The sequence below is a fragment of the Hypanus sabinus genome, chromosome 10 (genome assembly GCF_030144855.1).
Source record: "Hypanus sabinus isolate sHypSab1 chromosome 10, sHypSab1.hap1, whole genome shotgun sequence".
Taxonomy (NCBI): Eukaryota; Metazoa; Chordata; class Chondrichthyes; order Myliobatiformes; family Dasyatidae; genus Hypanus; species Hypanus sabinus.
Genome location: NC_082715.1, coordinates 2,390,749 through 2,412,983, shown reverse-complemented (window position 1 = coordinate 2,412,983; position 22,235 = coordinate 2,390,749). Strand labels below are relative to the sequence as shown.

At 43.0% G+C, this 22,235-nt stretch overlaps 1 protein-coding gene across 1 annotated transcript in view; it reads left to right on the top strand.

The window, feature by feature from the left end:
• LOC132400430 (PC3-like endoprotease variant B) overlaps positions 1-22,235 on the top strand; it is a 1,805,907-nt gene that overhangs the window by 1,545,267 nt on the left and 238,405 nt on the right. The window contains exon 15 of the mRNA XM_059981370.1: positions 8,650-8,835. Within this exon, the coding sequence (XP_059837353.1) occupies positions 8,650-8,835 (186 nt within the window). The remainder of the gene's footprint in view (positions 1-8,649; positions 8,836-22,235) is intronic.

The window sequence follows — 22,235 nt, the reverse complement described above, 5'->3', positions numbered from 1 at the left end:
ATAACAACATCGATATGTTGGGACCAGGTTAGATCCTCAGAGATCTTGACACCCATGTACTTGAAGCTGCTCACTCTCTCTACTTCTAATCCTCTCTAAGGATTGGTATGTGTTCCTTTGTCTTACCCTTCCTGAAGTCCACAGTCAGCTCTTTCACCTTACTGATGTTGAATGCCAGATTGTTGCTGCGGCACCACTCTACAAGTTGGCATATCTCACTTCTGTACGCCCTCTTGTCACCACCAGAGATTCTACCAACAATGGTTGTATCGTCAGCAAATTTGTAGATGGTATTTGGGCTATGCCTAGCCACACAGTCATGCGTATATAGAGAGCAGAGCAGTGGACTAAGCACACACCCCTGAGGTACGCCTGTGTTGAATGTCAGGGAGGAGGAGATGTTATCACCAATCCGCACAGATTGTGTTGTTCCAGTTAAGGAGGTACAGAGGCCCAGGTTATGCAACTTCTCAATCAGGATTGTGGGAATGATGGTATTCAGATATTGGAGCAGTATTAGGCCGTATTTTCTTAATCCAATTGGCCCCAATCTCCTGCCTTCTTTCCATATCCCTTCATGCCCTGACCAATCAAGAATCTATCAACCTCTGCCATAAATATACATAAAGACAGCCTCCACAGCTGCCTGTGCCAAAGAATTCCACAGATTTGCCACTCTCTGGCGAAAGAAATTCCTTCTCATGTTCGTTCAAAAAGGACACCCGATTCTGAGGCTCTGTCCTCTGGTCTTAGACTCTCCCACCACAGGAAAAATCCTCTCCAAATCCACTCTATCAAGGCCTTCCACCATTTGATATGTTTGAACGATGTCATCCCTCATGCTTCTCAATTCCAGTGAGTGCAAGCCCAGGGCCATCAAACGTACTTCATATGACAAGTCATTCAATTCTGGAATCATTTTTGTGAGCCTCCTTTGCAACCCCTCCAGCTTCAGCACATCCTTTCTTAGACAAGGGGACAAAACTGCTCACAATACCCCAAGTGAGGCCTCACCAGAGCTTTATAATATTACATCCTTGTTTTTTATATACTAGTCTTCTTGAAATGAATGCTAACATTGCATTTGCCTTCCTCGTCACAGACTCAACCTGAAAATCAACCTTGTATTTTCTTTCCATTTAGAAAATAGTCAACACTTTCATTTTTTCCATCTACCAAAGTGCATGAGCATACAGTCCCTAACATCGTATTCCATCTCCCATTTCTTTGCTCATTCTAAACAGTCTCAAAACTACCAGCTCCTCCACCTATCTTCACTTTGACTGCAAACTTTGTAACAAATCTATCAATTCCATCATCCAAATCATTGACAAAAAAAGTAAGAAAAATTAATCTCAACATCAACTCCTGAGGAACACCGTGAGTTACTAGCAGCCAGCCAGAAAAGGCTCCATTTATTCCCACAGTTTATGTCCTGCCAATCAGCTACTGCTTTATCCATGCTAAAATCTTTCCTGTTATTCCATGGGCTAATAACTAGTTAAACAGCCCTTTTCAAAGGCTTTCTGAAAGTCCAAATATACAACACCAACCGATCATCATTTGTCCATCCTCCCTGTTATTCCAATAAATCTGGCAGGCAAGATTTTCCCTTGAGGAATACATGCTGACTATGGCCTACTTTATGATGTCCTTCCAAGTAACTTGAGACTTCCTTCTTAATAATCAACTTCAACATCTTCCCAACCACTGATATCAGACTAACTGGCCTATAGTTTCCTTTCTTCTGCCTCTCTCTCTCCTTGAAGAGCAGAGTGACATTTGCAACTTTCCAGTCTCCAGAACCATTCCCAAATCTAGTGATTCTTGGGAGATCATTCCTAATACCTCCACAATCTCTTCAGCCACCTCTTACAGAACCATGGGGTGTAGTCCATCTGATCCATGTAACTGATCTACCTCAGACTTTTCAATTTCCCGAGAACCTTTTCTCAGGTAATGGTAATTTCACACACTTCATGACATTTGACACCTAGAATTTCCGCCATACCATATAACCATATAACAATTGCAGCACAGAAACAGGCCATTTTGGCCCTTCTAGTCCATGCTGAACGCTTACTCTCGCCTAATCCCACTGACCTGCACTCAGCCCATAACCCTCCATTCCTTTCCTGTCCATATACCTGTCCAATTTTTTTAAAATGACAAAATCGACCCTGCCTCCACCACTTCTACTGGAAGCTTGTTCCACACAGCTACCACTCTCTGAGTAAAGAAATTCCCCCTCGTGTTAACCCTAGACTTTTGCCCCCTAACTCTCAACTCATGTCCTCTTGTTTGAATTTCCCCTACTCTCAATGGAAAAAATCTATCCACGTCAACTCTATCTATCCCCCTGATAATTTTAAATACCTCTATCAAGTCCCCCCTCAACCTTCTACGCTCCAAAGAATAAAGACCTAACTTGTTCAACCTTTCCCTGTAACTTAGGTGCTGAAACCCAGATAACATTCTAGTAAATCTCCTCTGTACTCTCTCTATTTTGTTGACATCTTTCCTATAATTCAGTGACCAGAACTGTACACAGTACTCCAAATTCAGCCTCACCAATGCCTTGTACAATTTTAACATTACATCCCAACTCCTGTACTCAATGCTCTGATTTATAAAGGCCAGCATACCAAAAGCATTGTACACGTACATGTCCAGAACAAAGACGGGGACAGGAAAAATCATTGTGAACACCAACCCAGCAAGTTGTCTTTCCCAAAACCTCCCTTCTGGAAAGCGCTATAGGGCTATTAAAACAAAAACTTCATGATACCTTAAAAGTTTCTTTCCCCAGGCTTTTAATCTGATGAACCATTCTAGTTAGCCCCTTGCCCAGCCTCAGTCACTGCGCTGCAAACATCTTAACCCACTGCTTATAATGCTGTTTACATTGTAAATGCATGCTGGTGTTCATGTATAATTTATTCCATATCCATACTTTAACCTCTAATTTTATTGTTATATAATTCTTTAATCTTCATAATTGTTGAATGTTGTGTTTTTTTTGCATGTCATACCCACACCACAACAAATTTGTCATGCATTTCCAAAAAGAAATCTGCTGCTGTAAGCGATTACATTTTGTGTGGGAAGCACTATGAAGGCGGTTCATCATTAGTGCTTCTGGGCTGGGTGCTATCACCAACTGGTGGAGACAGCTCGCTGGGTCTTGGAGACTGTGATGACTTTCTGTACCTCCAGACCCTCACAAACGGTTGATGGCCCCTGTTGCAGAGTTAAAAAGACCATAAGACCACAAGACATAGGAGCAAAATTAGGCCATATGGCCCATTGAGTCTGCTCTGCCATTCAGTCATGGCTGATCCTTTTTATTTCTCCTCCCTCAAACCCAGTACCCAGCCTTCTAATTTTAATATTATGCCAAATTCAACATTGATGGAAGTGCAAATTGGTTTATTATTGTCACATGCACTGAGATACAGTGAAAAGCTTGTCTTGCATTCTGTTTACACAGATCAAATTATTACTTAGTGCATTGAGATAGAACTGGATAAAACAATAATAGAATCCAGAATAAAGTTGAACAACTACAGAGAAGCATAGTGCAGGCAAACGATAAAGTGCAAGATTATAATGGGGTAGATTGTGAGGTCAAGAGTCCATCATTTTCATACAAGACATCCACTCAAGAGACTGATAACACCAGATAGAATCTGTCCCTGAGCCTGGTGGTATTTAAGGTAGGGGGTTATACGGGAGGCTAGGTTTGAAGGTCGGCACAACATTGTGGGTCGAAGGGCCTGTAATGTGCTGTACTATTCTATGTTCTATGTATGTGCCTTCAGGATTTTGTTGGAGAGGGGAGAAGAGAGAATGTCCAGGGTGCATGTGCACTGTCTTTGATTATACTGGCTGCTTTACTGAGGCAGTGAGAAGTACAGACAGACTCCATGGAGGGGAGACTGGCTGCCAATTTGATTTGCAAACCTATTCAAAACTGATGCACAGTTAAGCAATCTGGAATGAATCACTACCAAAGAAATTTGTGACTGCTCTATCCCTGGCACCCTTGACCAAGCGTGTGATCCTGAGTTAGCAATATACAGGTGCTGCTTGTTATTGGAGCTTACAACAGCTGCTTGGCGCCGTACAATCTGCAAGTGAGCTGTTCTTCAGCAAACTCCAAGGATGTGCTGATATAGTCATATTTGAGCAGTCACCTGCTGACTTCCGATGACAAGACCACAGCATGGACAGATTACTGATGCTTGTAATTCTTCCAATAATTCTTCCGTTTTAATAGGCAACAATTCTACTCATGATAATGGAATGGATTTACTGATAGAAAGGCAAAATGAGTTTAAAGAAAGTTATGTGTAGCTCTCTACAGTCCAACAGTACACTGTCCATTGCTAATGCTGTCCAGTCCTGACCAAACAGTTTTGCAGAGTATAAGTATTTGCAGACTTCAGCAAGTTTGCATTCAGATGATGATATGCCACAGAGCTCTGACTTCCATTGCCCCAGCTATGCTTAGAGCATTATCATTTCTGAAGAAAAACTACACAATTAAATGGTAAACAATGGTAGCTATTGAAGGTTAATTGTTAACTGTGATTTTAAGTAGATATTCACCCTTTCTCATCAGTTAAAATTAATTTGTTTTTTTTTTGGTAATTTGTAACAGGATTAGATTTGTCACTTGTACAGTGAAAAATTTTGGGCTGTGTTCCATCCTGGCAGATAATGCCATCATGAGTAAACTGAAACAGTAAACAAAGGTCATGTCACGGTTACTATAAGACCATAAGATATAGGGGCAGAATTAGGTCAATAGGTCCATTAAAATACAACATCTTTAGTCCAGTGATCACCCAAGGGTCACTGATAGAAGAACAGAGCACTCAAGGGTTGCTCTTGGAATATGCAGACTCCACACAGAGAGCACTGGTGAGCAAGATCAGCCTGGATCGTTGGAGCTGTAGAATGAGAATCCGAGTCAGATTTATCATCACTGGCATAGATCATGAAACTTGTGGTTTTCCAGCAACAGTACAGTACATAAAATATGCTACAAATTACAATAAGAAATATATAAACAAGTAGTGCAAAAAGCATAAAAATAATCAGGTGGCGTCCATGTTTCATGGACCATTCAAAAATCTGATGGCAGAGGGGAAGAAGCTGTCGCTAAAAAGTTGAGTGTGTATCTTCAGTCTCCTGTACCTCCACCCTAATGGTAATAATGAGAAGATTGGTGTATGGATGTCCTTAACGATGGATGCGTCCCTCCTGAGACCTTGTCTTTTGAAGGTGACCTCAATGCTGGGGAGGCTAATGCTCATGATGGAGCTGGCTGAGCTTACAACCCTCTACAGCCTTTTGTAATCCTATGCAATGGCCCCTCCATATCAAGTGGTTATGCAATCATTAGAATGTTCCGTAAAAATTTGCTAGAATTTTTGGTCACATACCAAATCAGCTCAAACTCCTAATGAAGTTCTCAAACTCCTCAAACACCACTGGTGTGGCTTCTTTGCAATTACATCAATATGTTCAGAAACGTTGACATCCAGGAACTTGAAACTGCTCATTATTTCCAATGCAGACCCCTCGTTGAGGTCTAATGTATCTTCCACTGACATCCTTTTCATGAAATCCACAATCATTTCTTGGTCTTACTGATGTGGAGGGTGTAAAGTGGCAGAACTATTGTGGCACCACTATGATACTTGTTTGAGATAGGTGTTGATTGCAACCACTGAACTATGCATTATGAAGTATCTCCATTAAATAATGAGTAAATACTAGTTTTCATTCCAATCTTTATTTATGAGCTTTGGGAATTACTAGCAAACCAACAGTTAACATCTGCAGATAAATGGTCATTGTTATATTCAAGTGGGCCTTCATATCTGAGACTTCACTGTGAAAATAAAAATTGTGTAGAAAGATATGAAACAAGAGGAATCAATGATATGAGGAGGAAATAGAACTGTGGTCATACAATAAACTAGCTTCTCAGGAAGATGGAAAATTTGATTTCCTAATTCTCAACAGGATATCTTTCTGACTTTAGAGACATTCCTGGGTAAACATCAGGAAAGGACAATTCTGAAAAGCAGGCGGGAGAAGTAGCAACTCAGGTCATTTCCCAGACATTCTTATTGACTGGTCTTTGAAAGAGAATTTTAAGAAGCTTGAGAGCTTGTTGCTTTCCAAATTTATCAAGGCTAGATCAATGGATAATGCAGGGGACCTGAGATAGGAAGAGCGTGAAAAATAACAAAAGAAATTTCATACAGCCACCAGAAAAAAAAAATTGAAATGGTACCAATAGATTCAAGATAGCTCAAGATTCAAGTTTGTTTGATGTTGTGTAAAGGGGAACAAAATAATTTTTACTCCAGATCAGATACAGCACAAAAAACATACACAATAAGAGAGAGCACAAAAATAAAAAAAACACAATAAATATAAATACATAAGACAGCTTCTGTAAATAGATCTGTTCAAAAGATAGCTTCTGTGAATACATCTGAACATAAAATAGCTTCTGTAAATAGATCTGAACATAAGATAGTTTCTGTAAATAGATCTGTATATAAGGGGATGCTAGGTACTAGAGCACCTGTACTTAAGGTGAATCTGACAGGAAATGATAAACTAGTGGTGGTGGAACTTCAGTGGTCACTAAAATTGCATTAATCTCACTGTTCTACAGAAAATTTCATTTGTGTTTTCCTGAACATTCTGTGTGCTTGGAAGCAATTGAATATTAACTGGGAACTACGTTTCAATAGGAACTGATGAATAATGTGATCAGAATCAGGTTTAATATTACTAGCGTGAAATTTGTTGTTGTGTAACATTGTAATACATGGTATTAAAATCTGTAAATTATATTAAGTATATATATATTTAAAAAGTTAAATTAATTGCAATCTCCATTCAGAAATCTGATGGTGGAGGGGAAGAAGCTGTCCTGAAATCTTTGAGTGCGTGCCTTTTGGCTCCTGTACCTCCTCCCTGATGGTAGCAATGAGAAGAGGGCATGTCTCGGGTGATGAGAGTGCTTAATGTTGATGTTACCTTTTTGAGGAAGATGTCCTGAATGCTGAGGACACTGGTGCCCATGATGGAGCAGAATTAATTCACAATTTTCTGCATCGTTTTCTGATCCCGTGCTGTGGTCCCTCCACACCAGACGGTGATGTTAAAATGTTCTCCACAGCACATCTGTCGAAATTTGAGAGTCATTGGTGTCATATCAAATCTCTTAAGCTCTTAATGAAAGATAGCCGCTGTCATGCCTTCTTTGTGACTGCAGTGATATGTTGAACCCAGGATAGATCCTCAAAGACATTGACACTAGAATCTGAAATTGCTCACCCTTTCCACTTAACACAAGTGATTTTTGAAAGATTTGAACACTAAGCATCCCACCTTCTCAACAACTCCCTGTCAGGTTGAAACTCAGTTCTTGCAACATAATGCCAATCTCCCAGCTGTATTCCAATGCAGCATGTTAATATTCATTTAAGGGATGATTTTGGTTTATTTTTGTTCTTTTGAAATCACTTTTATTTTTATGATTAGGTGTGCAAGGAAAATATAACCACAGAGCACTATAGAACAGAATCAGGACCTTCAGTCCATCTAGTTCATACCAAATTCTTATTCTGCTTGGTTCAATTGACCTGCACCTTGACAATAGCTCTCCGTACCCATCCCATCCAGGTGCTTATCCAAATTTCTCTTAAATATTGAAATCAAACCCACATCCATTGGCAGCTCATTCCACACTCCAACCCCTCCCTTGAGTGAAAAAGTTATGAGTTATCCTCATAATTTTGTATAACTAGCAAATTTAATCTCACCCTTCTATATTCTAGGGAATAAAGTTAGAAACATAGAAAACCTACAGCACAATACAGGTCTTTCAACCCACAAAGCTGTGCTGAACAGGTCCTTAACTTAGAACTACCTAAGCCCTCTACCATAGCCCTCTATTCTTCTAAGCTCTATGTACCTGTCCAAGACTCTCTTAAAAGACCCTATTGTATCCACCTCCACCACCATCACTGGCAGCCCATTCCACGCACTCAGCACTCTCTGCACAAACAAACTTACCCCTAACATCCTCTCTGTACCTACTTCCAAGCACCTTAAAACTGTGCCCTCTCATGCTAGCTATTTCAGCCCTGGGAAAAAGCCTCTGACTATACACACGATCAATGCCTCTCATCATCTTATACACCTCTATCAGGTCACCTCTCATCCTCCGTCGCTCAAAGGAGAAAAGGCCAAGTTCACTCAACCTATTCTCAGAAGGTAAGATTTTCCCTTGAGGCATATTGAGAACAAGTAGTAGAGATCTTGAAAGTGATTTCAGTGTTGAGAAGAGTGAAGTTATCCACACTGGTTCAGGAGCCTGATGGTCGAGAGGTAATAACTGTTCTGAGGCTCCTGTAACTCCTTCCTGATAGCAGCAGTGAGAAGAGAGAATGGACTGGATGGTTGAGTAGGGGATGGCATAGTAAGAGTTAAAGGTTAACGTCCAGAGGGCAAACAATAGTGGAATTATGCAGAAACTCATTTTACTCAAAGCTTTTGGGACACACAATCTGTTTGCCATAATTGAATGAATGTTTTTATTGAATCTTCTTCCAGGCTGTTGTTAGCATTACCAGCGTCTGCAGGGGTGACCTCAGTGTTGACCTGATCTCTCCCTTTGGAACAAAGTCACAGCTTCTGAGCACACGGATGTTTGATTTGTCTCAAGCTGGCTTGAGTAAATGGACCTTTATGTCAGTGCATTCGTGGGGGGAGAATCCACTCGGCACCTGGACACTGAAGGTAGGATTATGACAACAATCTCTGAATAATATTTTGCATTTGATTTTCTCAAGTAGGTAATATTCCCTTCCTGATTATCAAGCTCTTAGCTAAAATGTACTGTTTACACAGTGCACTTCAGAAACAATGAAAGCTAAATATACACACAAAGTGCTGGTGGAACGAGCATCTGCAGATTTCCTCGTGTTTGCGAGCTAAATACGGTAGATTCTGGTTAATCGGGTCATCCGATAATCAGGGACGACTCTTGAAAAATAAAATCTAATTGAGAAAATAGCCAGGATGGTCGTAATTGGGACAGGAGACTGTTGAACAGTTTCTAATTAGTGTCATTTGTGTGCACTTGTGTGGCTGTTAGACACTGCACCGTGTTTAAAGTGAAAAGTTTTTAAATAGTATCAGCTGCATGTGTTCGTGTTTGAAAAGTGTTTTGTCACTGATAGTTGGTGATAAATAAGCAATAAGACAATTCAAAATGTTTTTCTCACTGTGGATTCAAGCACTGGGGCCTGCAGATGCCAGAAATGCTAGGAGTGGAAAGAAAATGATTTCTCTACTTCACCAAGTTAGAGACTATGAAGAATTTGAAGTTACTGAAAAACATCTTGAATGTTACAATGAAAATGAAGATTTGAAAGATACAATCATTGAAAGCATTGTATGATGGTAGTCAATTATCTGCATGAACTGTCTGTGCTGATTTTCTTCATTTACAGTCAACCAAAAGAAGACAACACCATTGACTAATACACAATCTTACAGTACTGTAGTAATATGGGTAATAAAACCATAAGACCATCAGATATAGGAGCAGAATTCGGTAATCTGACCCATAATGACTGTTCCTCCATAACTGATACAATTTTCCTCTCAGACCCAATCTCCTGCTTTCTGTCCATATCCCTTCATGCTCTGACCAATCAAGAATATATCTGTTTCTACCTTAAATATAAATAAAGACTTGGTCTCCACAGCTGCCCATTGCAAAGAATTCCACAGATTCAACACTATCTGGTTAAAGAAATTCCTCCTCAGCTCTGTTCTAAAAGAATGCCTCTTATTCTGAGGCTGTATCCTTTGGTCCTAGACTCCCCCACGATAGGAAAGATCCTTTTCAAATCCACTCTATCAAGACCTTTCACCATTCAATAGGTTTCAATGAGGTTACCCCTATTTCTTCTGACTTCTAGTGAACACAGGCTCAGAGCCATTAGGTGCACTTCAGATGATAACCATTCAATCCTGAAATAATTTTCCTGAACCTATTTGAACCCTCTCCAGTTTCAGCACATCCTTTCTAAGATACCGGTAGGGGTCCAAGCCTACTCACACTACTCCAATTGAGGTTCCACCAGTGCTTTATAAAGCCTCAACATTATATCATTGCTTTTATATTCGAGTCCTCTTGAAATGAATGCTAATGTTGCAGTTGCCTTCCTCACCACAGACTCAACCTGCAAATTAACCCTTAGGGAATCCGGCATAATGTCTCCCAATACCCTTTGCACCTTGAAAAGTGATTACTAATGCCTCCCTGATCTCTTCAGCCACCTCCATCTGGACTGTACACCAGCTGGTCCAGGTAGCTTATCTACCTTCAGACCTTTCATGTTTCCAAGAGCCTCCTGTCTAGTTATGGTAACTTCACATGCTTCATTCCCCCAACATTTGAAACTTCCACCATGCTGCTAGTATCATCCACAGTGAAGACTGATGCAAATTCCTTATTCAGTTCGTCCACCATTTCATTATCCCCCGTTGCAGCTCTCCAGCATCATTTTTCAGTGGACTGAAAGCCACTTTCACCTCTCTTTTATACCTTATGTATCTGAAGAAACTTTTGATATCTTCTTTAATATTATTGGCTAGCTTACTTTCGTATTCCATCTTTACCTTTTTAATTACCTTTTTAGTTGCCTGCTGTTGATTTTAAAAGTTTCTAAATCCTGTAACTTCCTACTACGGTAATCAGTGCTCTGATACATGTCCTCTTTATGGCTTTTATGTTGGCTTTGATTCTCTTATTAGCCACAGTTATGTTATCTTTTCTTTAGAATATTTCTTCCTCTTTGGGAAGTATATATATCCATGTCTTCCAAATTGCTTCCAGAAATTACAGACATTGCTGCTCTGCCATCATCCCTGCCAATTTTCTTTTCCAATCAATTCTGGCCAACTCCTCTCTCATGCCTCTGTAATTCTCTTTACTCCACTGTAATACAGATACATTTGATTTTATCTTCTCCTTATCAAATTACAGGGTGAATAATGTTCTAATTTGTTCTGTACTTCATTTAACTATGTGATTTTTTACTCAGTCAAACAGTTGTCTTTTTTCTGTAGCTTCTCAACTATTTTCATAAACCTTTGGCTGATTGGGGCATGTATTTATATAGGCCTAAATGTACTGGTCCCAATGTGTCCCAATTAACTGGAATTCATTGTACTTAGGAGACTGAAAGACTATGGTTTAACTTGGGGAAAATCTGATGAGATGAGGCAGCACTCTATTTGATCTTTGCCGCAATTACTCTCAAATGTTAACGTATATTCAGAGGTCACTTTAATAGGGACAACTGTATTCCTAGGGAGAAGCACTGTCGACGTTTCTCCCTATAGATGTTGCCTGAACCATTGCATTCCACCAGCATTTTGTGTGTGTTGCTTGAATTTCCAGCATCTGCAGATTTCTTTATGTGAACTGTATTCCTGCTCATTAATGCAAATATCTAACCTGCCAATCATGTGGCAGCAACTCAGTGCATAAAATCATACAGACATGGTGAAGAAGTTTAGGTAATGTTCAGACCAAACAGCAGAAAGGGGCAAAATGTGTTCCAAGTGACCGTGGCGATGGGATGATTACTAGTACCAGACAGGATGGCTTGAGTATCCCAGAAACTGCTGATCTGGGATTTTCACACACAAAAGTTTCAAGAGTTACAGAGAATGGTGTGAAGGACAAAAAAAAATCCAGTGAGATGTCAAAGGAGAATGATAGGAAGGTAACAGTGACTCAAATAACTATCTGTTAAAACAGTGGTGTGCAGAAGAGATTCTCAGAATGCACATGTTTGACCTTGAAGTGGATGGGCTTCAAAAGGAGAAGACCATACTGGTTCTGTTCCCATACATAATCGAGAGGCCATTGAGTTAACATCTTATCCTAGGGAAGACTATTTCAATACCTGAAGATTTGTTTGACTGCTTTGAGGCTGCATATAAGCTGAGAAATTACTACGTAATATAAACTGATGAAAACTTTGCACATTTGCCTGAATTCCTATTTGCTTGCTATTTTAATGGAAGTTTTAAACCTTTACAAGATGTTAATTTCTTAATATTTCAGTAGGTATTTCCTTGGTTATAAATAATTGGGAACCAAGATAAGGATGTTTGTCCTATTCAATGTGCAGCTTGCAGTAATCTTGAATTTATGGAACTTAATAAAACATATTTCTTCTGAGTTCACCTTGGCAATTAAATTCGTTTTTCGACAAATAGACTTTCTGCATAGCTAGGTGGTTTTCGCCAATATTTTTGGATAATACAGAAAACATATTCAGTGCATTTTTAAATCTAAAAGCAAATTAGAGTTAAGGAATCACAACCCAAATGGGACAGGAGTCCTTGAAGATAGGATGCAATTTTTAAGGAAAAATGTTCTAGTAATTTACATTTGGCCTCAGTGGCCTAATGGATAAAGCACTAGCCTTCTAAACCAGAGATTGTGGGTTTCCGTCCCATCTGGGATGGTGAATGTTGATGTGCCTTGGTAGCATAGTGATTAGCATGACTCTACCACAGTTCGGGGCGTCAGAGTGCGGAGTTTAGTTCTGACACTGTCTGTAAGAAAGTTTGTATGTTCGCCCTGTGACCACATGAGTTTTCTCCGGGTGTTCCGGGTTCCTCCCACAGTCTAAAGATGTACTGGCTCATAAATGAATTGAGTTATTGTAAATAGCCCTCTGACTAGGCTAGGATTAAATAGGTGGGTGGTGGATGGTCAGATCGTTCATCCGGATGGGCGTGTTGCACACTGATCTCTAAATAAATAAAATAATTTCAAATTGAGCATTGGATGATCGAAGCTGCTCCAGAGAGGTTTTGAATTGCACGAGGAAGGACACAGAGTCTGTGTAGTAGAAGATATATTATTTGTTTATTATATTTTATATTGAGATACAGCATAGACTGGTCCCTTCTGGCCCTTTGGTCCAACAGCCTCCAATTTAACCCTAACCTAATCACTGGACAATTTACAATGACCAATTAAACTACTAACTGATACATCTTTTGGACTGTGGGAGAAAACGTCATCACCTTGAAAAAAATCCATGCACTCCACAGGGAGGACATATAGACTCCTTACGGAGATCGCTGGGATTGAACTCCAAACTCTGATGCCCCGAACTGGAATTGTGTCATGCCAACCACTGTGCTACCGTGGCACCCAGCCTGCAATATTTTGAGCAATTGCACAGTGTGAAATGATACCAAATCCCACAAAGCTTCATCTTTTAAAATTAGACTCTTTCTTTCATTGGTCTGAAGTTCCAGACTATCTACTTGTATTCTACTTATAAAAGCAGTTTGTCTTTCCTTTTGTGCTATCCACTCGTGGGTTTTGTTCCTGTTCTTTATTTCTCTCAATTTCCCTTTCAATATTCCACATCATTAATCTGTAATGTTATTTTATGATATCTTCCTTTTAAGTTTCTATTGTATCTACTTATTGTATCTATCTATCTACTTGTCCTTTGAACTCAGACACCTATGTCCATTAAAACAGGACATTACTTCTTTTACTCAATACAGCAAGATTCCAAGGGAGGATAATTTGATCTAGAACCACTTTCATTTTCTTTGACAATTGGCTCTGGGCCTGTACTCCCTGGAGTTTAGAAGAATGAGGTGGAATCTCATTGAAACCTATCAAATATTGAAAGTGGATAGAGAGAGGATATTTCCTATACTGGGGGAGTCTAGGACCAGAAGGTGCATTCTCAGAATATAAGGATGTCGCTTTAGAACAGGGATCTTTAAGGTAAGAATGTAAGAATGTCAAATGTTCTGGAGAGAAAGCAGGAGATTGGGGTTGAGAGGGAGATAAATCAGCCATAATTGAATGGTGTAGCAGACTTATTACCATATAACCATATAACAATTACAGCACAGAAACAGGCCATCTTGGCCCTTCTAGTCCATACCAAACTCATTCTCTCACCTAGTCCTACTGACCTGCACAGCCCATAGCCCTCCATTCCTTTCCTGTCCATATACCTATCCAATTTTACTTTAAATGACAATACCGAACCTGCCTCTATCACTTCTACTGGAAGCTCGTTCCACACAGCTACCACTCTCTGAGTAAAGAAATTCCCCTTGTGTTACCCTTAAACTTTTGCCCTCCAACTCTCAACTCATGTCCTCTTGTTTGAATCTCCCCTACTCTCAGTGGAAAAATTGACTTGATCAAAGACTTGATGGGCTAAATGGCTTAATTCTGCTCCTGTGCCTTATGGTCTTATGGCTCAATCCCTGCCAGATTCTGTAAGGAGTTAATGTGCTGTGGGCATGCTGTGCTGGTGCCAGAAACGGTGACACTTGCCGGCTGCCCTCAGCACATCCTCAGACTGTGTTGATCATTGACACAAAATGATGCATTTCACTGTATATTTCAATGTATGCATGACAAATCAAGCCAGTCTTTAAACTTTATCACTTCAGTTCACTGGGTGCCTGCATTCCACTAACTCAAAGGGAACACACATAGAATGATGGATGAGATCAGTAGGCAGGCATCATCTATGGAAATGAATAAACAGTCAACTTTCAGGCTGAGCCCCTCCATCAGGGCTAAATCAAAGGTGCTGTGTAAGTACAAACTGTTTTGTGGCAATGAACTACAGCATAGTAATTTAATTATTCTGGAATAAAATAAAGAATAAATCAAGGAGCTACACAACAGTTAATTAATGTCAATTGTGAGCTAGATCTTGGCATATATAATTTGAGATAAAAGCGATATGTATTTAGAATTTACCGGTGAATTGAAAAGAGACAAAGCAAAGCAAATCGTGTTTGACAAATTTTAAAATTTATTGAAAAATATACAAACTGAAGTAGATCTTGTGTGGAGTTTTAGAAAGAATCTTGCAAGGTAAGGGTAATTAAAAATGAGACATTGACTAATGAGAGACAAAATAATGGAAAACAATCCACTACAGTTTATGATATGAGTCTAATAACTCAAAAGTCATGACTTAAAACCCCACTGTAGCATAATATTAAATCACAGTCACTAGATCTAATACCATTTAACCTGACCACCTGAGCTTCCATGTTGTCATTTCATTCCTCTGCACTTGGACTTGATGTGACCAGTTCCACTTTATATCCATATAGCAATTACAGCCAGAAACAGGCCATCTTGGCCCTTCTAGTCCGTGCTGAATGCTTAATCTCACCTAGTCCCACTGACCCGCATTCAGCGCATAACCCTCCATTCCTTTCCAGTCCATATACCTATCCAATTTTACTTTAAATGACAATATCAAACCTGCTTCTACCACTTCTACTGGAAGCTCATTCCACACAGCTACCACTCTCTGAGTAAAGAAATTACCCCTCATGTTAACCCTAAACTTTTGCCCCTTAACTCTCAACTCATGTCCTCTTATTTGAATCTCCCCTACTCTCAATGGAAAAAGCCTATCCACGTCAACTCTATCTATCCCCCTCATAATTTTAAATACCTCTATCAAGTCCCCCCTCAACCTTCTACGCGCCAAAGAATAAAGACCTAACTTGTTCAACCTTTCTCTGTAACTTAGATAGTGAAACCCAGGTAACATTCTAGTAAATCTCCTCTGTACTCTCTCTATTTTGTTCACATCTTTCCTATAATTCTGTGACCAGAACTGTATACAATACTCCAAATTTGGCCTTACTAATGCATTGTACAATTTTAACATTACATCCCAACTCCTATACTCAATGCTCTGATTTATAAAGGCCAGTCTTCACCGCCCTATCCACATGAGATTCCACCTTCAGGGAACTATGCACCATAATTCCTAGATCACTCTGTTCTACTGCATTCTCCAATGCCCTACCATTTACCATGTATGTACTATTTTGATTATTCCTACCAAAATGTAGCACCTCACACTTATCAGCATTAAACTCCATCTGCCATCTTTCAGCCCACTCTTCTAACTAGCCTAAATCTCTTTGCAAGCTTTGAAAACCTACTTCATTTTCCACAATGCCACCTATCTTAGTATCATCTGCATATTTATTAATCCAATTTACCACCCCATCATCCAGATCATTAATGTATATGGCAAACAACATTGGACCCAGTACAGATCCCTGAGGCACATCACTAGTCACCAGCCTCCAACCCGACAGTTATCCACCACTACTCTCTGGCATCTCCCATCTAGCCATTATCACATATTATCACTTACTTATCATTGAAACATACAAAAGTCTGCAGTTGAAGTCCAGCCGACAGCAGGACTCTGAACTCTGGGCATGTCCCTCTGCTACCTGCTCTCATGGACTTCTGCTCTTGTGACCCACTGACCTGGGACAGCGGACACCACTGGTCTTTGAGTGTGAAGTGAAGGCTTAGTCTCTGGGTGTCTCTGGATTTGGAGCAAGAAGGCTGCGAGTGAATGGCCGATTTCCAGTGCAAAGGCAGTTTTACTACTTGGGGTAAAAGACAGGCAAGAATGCGCAGGCGCATGACATCAGCCAGTAGGTTTAAAAAGAAGACTGCCATATACAGTGGGCAGCAGAGTGAAAGGGAGGGATGGCCATATTTGCACAGGTGTGTCGAGCTGCAGCTCCTAAGGGACCGAGTTAGGGAACCTGGTCAGGGAGAGCAAAGAGGTGATAGAGAGGAGTTATAGGCAGGTGGTCACAACGGAGTCACGGGATACAGACGAGTGGGTCACAGTCAGCAGGGGGAAGGGGAAGAGTCAGGTACCAGAGAGTACCCCTTTGGTTGTACCCCTTGACAATATGTATTCCTGTTTGAGTACTGTTGGGGGGGGGGACACCCTACCTGGGGGAAGTGACAGTGGCCATGCCTCTGGCACAGAGTCCAGCCCTGTGACTCAGAAGGGAAGAAAAAGGAAGAGGAAAGCAGTAGTGATAGGGGACTCTGTAGTTAGGGGGTCCAACAGGCGATTCTGTAGACACCGGAAAGAAATTCGGATGATAGTTTGCCTCCCAGGTTCCAGGGTCCGGGATGTTTCAGATCGCATCCAAGATATCCTGCAGTGGGAGGGAGAACAGCCAGAGGTCATGGTACATATTGGTAACAATGACATAGGTAGGAAAAGTCCTGTAAAAAGACTACAGGGAGTTAGGAAGGAAGTTGAGAAGCAAGACTGCAAAGGTAGTAATCTTGGGATTACTGACTGTGCCATGCGACAGTGAGTATAGGAATAGAATGAGGTGGAATATAAATGCATGGCTGAGGGATTGGAGTAGGGGGCAGGGATTCAGATTTCTGGATCATTGGGACCTCTTTTGGGCAGGTGTGACCTGTACAGAAAGGACTGGTTGCACTTGAATCCCAGGGGGAACCAATATCCTGGCGGGGAGGTTTGCTAAGGCTACTGGGGAGAGTTTAAACTAGGATTGTTGTGGGGTGGGAACCGAACTGAAGAGACTGGGGAAGAGGAGGTTGTCTCACAAATAGAGAAAGCTTGTAGACAGTGTGAGAGGGAGGAAAGGCAGGTGATAGAGAAGGGATTTCACAAAGTGACTGTCACAAAATCAACATTCATGGATCATATGAAAGACAGACACATCTCCACAATGCACAGTGTGCTACTGATTAACCCAATCCTTTGGGTTTAGGTGAGCATCAGACTGTACCCTTCTCGATCGTGAGCTGTTCCCAGATAGCTCGAAGCCTGCAACCTTCATTCTCTCTCTTTCCTTCAACTCTCATGGACTTCTCGCAATCGGTCTGTGTTTCGCTTTTAATACCATCATAATATGTCATCAAGTGACGCTTACAGAAAAGAAACTCTTGTTTTACTGGGAGTTCTTAGTTTCATTTTCTGTGGGCTTCACATGACTGTAGTTTCATTTTGCTGAGAATCCAAACTATAGATACATCACACTTAGTAAAGGAAGCTATGTGGCACCTAACACCCCACCCCCCGAAGAGAAAATTTTGATCTATTAAGAGTAAAATTTTAACTAGAATCTACAGTATGTAAAATAATACATATTCGGTTATCATATAGCACACTACAAAGTAATACAACATATTGCAGGAGCATATACAAAGAGGAAATTCCACTCCATTACATAACAATTTTAATATCTGGAAAGACAATCAGCAATTACATTATCTTTGCCTTTAAAGTGAGTTATCATGAGATCATACTCTTGCAAAATCAGACTCCAATTCAGCAATTTTGTTTTTCAGCTTATTCAAGAACACCAAAGGGTTATGAACTATATAAACCACAAGTGGTTTAGAGCTGTGCAAACATAAACACCAAAATGCTGCAAAGCCAAAATAAGTGATAATAATTCTTTCCCTATGGTGGAATAACTTACTTGATGCTCATTGAATTTCTTTGACAAGTAACTCACAAGATGGTCAACATCATCTTAATCATCCCTTTGTAGTAACACTGCTCCTGCAGCTTCATCACTGGCACCACAAGTTGGTGACACAAGGTAGCTTTCAATTTATCAAATGCCTCCTGACAAGGTTCTGTCCAAACAAACTTTTCACCCTTCTTCAGGAGGTTAGTCAATGAGAGAGCAATATCAGCAAAGTTCTTACAGAACTTGCGATAATATCCAGCCATTCCCAGAAATCTTTTAAGAGCCCTTTTCCTGTTTGGGATGGGACCTCAGAAGTGGCCTGAACTTTTGTCTGAACAGGAACCAACCTGCCTTGACCTACAATATAACCAAGATATATCACAGTGGCATGGCCAAATTCACTCTTAGCTAGGTTAATTGTCAGGTTGACTTTTGAGAGCCTTTCAAACAACTTTTCCACTGCAGAGATATGGGATTTCCAGGTGTCATTCCCTGTAACTAAATCATCAATATAGGCATCTGTGTGTTTTAACCCTTGAATTACAGGATTAATTATTCTCTGGAATGTTCCTGGAGCATCTTTCATTCCAAATGGCAGAACATTGTATTCATACAACCCAGAAGGCATTACAAATGCCAAAATTTCTCTACCTCTATCTGTTAATGGAACACACCAATACCCTTTTAACAGATCAATCTTTGTAAGAAACTTAGCTTTTCCAACCTTGCCTACACAATCATCCACTCTAGGGATTGGATAGGCATCGGTTTTTGTTACAACATTCACCTTTCGGTAATCAGTGCAGAATCTGATACCACCAATGGGTTTAGGTACCATGACACAAGGTGAACACCAATCTAATGTAGCGGTGTGCTACACGCAGCGCTAAAATTACGACACGGAGTCGGTAACTGCAGTTGAAGGAAAAAACTTTATTCGAAATCCTTAGCCTCACTTTTAAGCCTCCCTCAACCTGCCCCCCGTGGCACAGAGGCTCCAAAGCTCTGTGCTCGCAAACCCCTGTAGGCTATCTAATTGTGAGCCAGTTCGGATGTGCCAGGAAATGGGTCGCCACATAACCCCCCCCCCCCCCAGAACCGGCAATACACCCCCCAATGTCCACAGTCTGGGCCAGAACCTGCTTGGGAGGTCGGCCTCTGCGCCGAGGTGCCGGAAACTCGGCCGGTTGCGCCAGGTCCACATGGGCCGGTTTGAGGCGGTCCACTGTGAAAACCTCCTCTTTCCCCCCAACGTCCAGCACGAACATGGACCCATTGTTCCGGAGCACCATAAACGGCCCCTCGTATGGCCGCTGCAGCGGTGGCCGATGCCCGCCCCTTCGTACAAACACAAACTTACAGTTCTGCAGGTCTTTGGGTACGCAGGTCGGGTTCCGCCCGTGCTGTGTAGTGGGTATGGGGGCCAGGTTACTGAGCTTCTCGCGTAGTCTGCCCAGGACTGCTGCGGGATCTTCCTCTTGCCCCCGTGGGGCTGGTAGGAACTCCCCGGGGACGACCAGGGGCGCGCCGTATACCAACTCGGCCGACGAGGCGTGCAGGTCGTCCTCGGGCACTGTGCAGATGCTGAGTAGGACCCAGGGAAGCTCGTCCGCCCAGTTGGCTCCCCGCAGGCGGGCCATGAGGGCCGACTTCAGGTGACGGTGGAAACGCTCCACTAGCCCGTTCGACTGTGGGTGGTAGGCAGTGGTGTGCTGCAGCTGAGTCCCCAAAAGGCTGGCCATAGCTGACCACAGGCTGGAGGTGAACTGGGCGCCTCTGTCGGAGGTAATGTGGGCCGGTACACCAAAGCGAGATATCCAGGTGGTGATCAGGGCTCGGGCGCAAGATTCGGAGGTGGTGTCGGTGAGCGGGACCGCCTCTGGCCATCTTGTGAACCGGTCCACGATAGTCAGGAGGTGCCACGCTCCACGCGACACTGGCAGGGGGCCCACGATATCCACATGAATGTGGTCGAAACGCCGGTGGGCGGGATGGAACTGCTGCGGTGGGGCTTTGGTGTGCTGCTGCACCTTGGCCGTCTGGCAGTGCATGCACGTTTTGGCCCATTCACTGACCTGTTTGCCAAACGAACCTGCTGGAAACCATCCGGACAGTTGTCCGGATGGAGGGATGCGCCAAGTTATGAATGGAGTCGAAAACACGGCGCCGCCAGGCTGTCGGGATGACGGGACGGGGCTGGCCGGTGGCGACGACGTCACAGAGTAAGGTCCTCTCACCCGGGCCTACGGGGAGGTCCTGGAGCTGCAAACCGGAGACTGCGGTTCTGTAACTCGGAATCTCCTCATCCGCCTGCTGCGCCTCTGCCAGTGCCTCAAAGTCTACCCCTTGGGAAAGGGCATGAACGGTAGGGCGAGAGAGCGCATCCGCCACGACATTGTCCTTACCCGAGACGTGCCGGACATCCGTCGTGTATTCAGAGATGTAGGACAGGTGGCGTTGCTGGCGGGACGACCAGGGGTCGGACGCTTTCGTAAACGCAAAGGTAAGCGGTTTGTGGTCCGTGAACACGGTGAAGCGCCGACCTTCTAGGAAGTACCTGAAATGCTGGATTGCCAGGTAGAGCGCCAACAGTTCCCGGTCGAAAGCACTGTACTTGAGCTCGGGTGGCCGCAGGTGTTTGCTGAAAAACGCCAGGGGTTGCCAGCGACCTGCGATGAGTTGCTCCAGCACCCCACCGACTGCCGTGTTAGATGCGTCCACTGTGAGGGCGGTAGGGGTGTCCATTCTGGGATGTACTAGCATTGCGGCATTCGCCAAAGCTTCCTTCGTCCCAGGTAATGTCCTTGCTCGGACCCGACATCAGGGCGAACAGGGGGCGCATGATCTGGGCAGCTGAAGGGAGGAAGCGGTGGTAGAATTTGACCATACCTACGATCTCCTGAAGGCCTTTGATCGTGGTGGGTCGGGGGAAGTGGCGGACCGCATCTACCTTAGCGGGCAGAGGGGTTGCCCCGTCTTTAGTAATCCTGTGGCCCAGGAAGTCAATGGTATCGAGTCCGAACAGGCATTTGGCAGGGTTGATTGTAAGACCGTACTCACTCAGTCGGGTGCAGAGTTGACGGAGGTGGGACAGATGCTCCTGATGACTGCTGCTGGCTATGAGGATGTCATCCAAATAGATGAACGCGAAGTCCAGGTCCCGTCCCACCGCGTCCATTAACCACTGGAACGTCTGTGCGGCATTCTTCAGGCTGAATGGCATGCGGAGGAACTCGAAAAGGCCAAACAGGGTGATGAGAGCCGTTTTGGGGATGTCGTCAGGATGCATCGGGATTTGATGGTACCCTCGGACGAGGTCTACCTTGGAGAAGATCCGTGCGCCGTGCAGGTTTGCTGCAAAGTCCTGAATGTGCGGCACAGGGTAGCGGTCCGGTGTGGTAGCCTCGTTCAGCCTGCGGTAGTCGCCGCACGGTCTTCAGCCTCCCGTCGCTTTAGGCACCATGTGCAGGGGGGAGGCCCATGGCTGTCAGACCGCCGGATGATCCCCAATTCCTCCATCCTCTGGAACTCCTCCTTCGCCAGTCGGAGCTTGTCCGGGGGAAGCCGCCGAGCGCGGGCGTGGAGGGGTGGTCCCTGGGTCGGGATGTGGTGCTGTACGCCGTGTCGGGGCATGGCCGCTGTGAACTGCGGTGCCAGAACCGATGGGAAATCCGCCAGGACCCTGGTGAAGTCATTGTCGGACAGTGTGATGGAGCCGAGGTGAGGGGCTGGCAACTGGGCTGAACCCAGGGAGAACGTCTGAAAGGTCTCGGCGTGTACCAGTCTCTTCCTGGGCAGGTCGACCAGTAGGC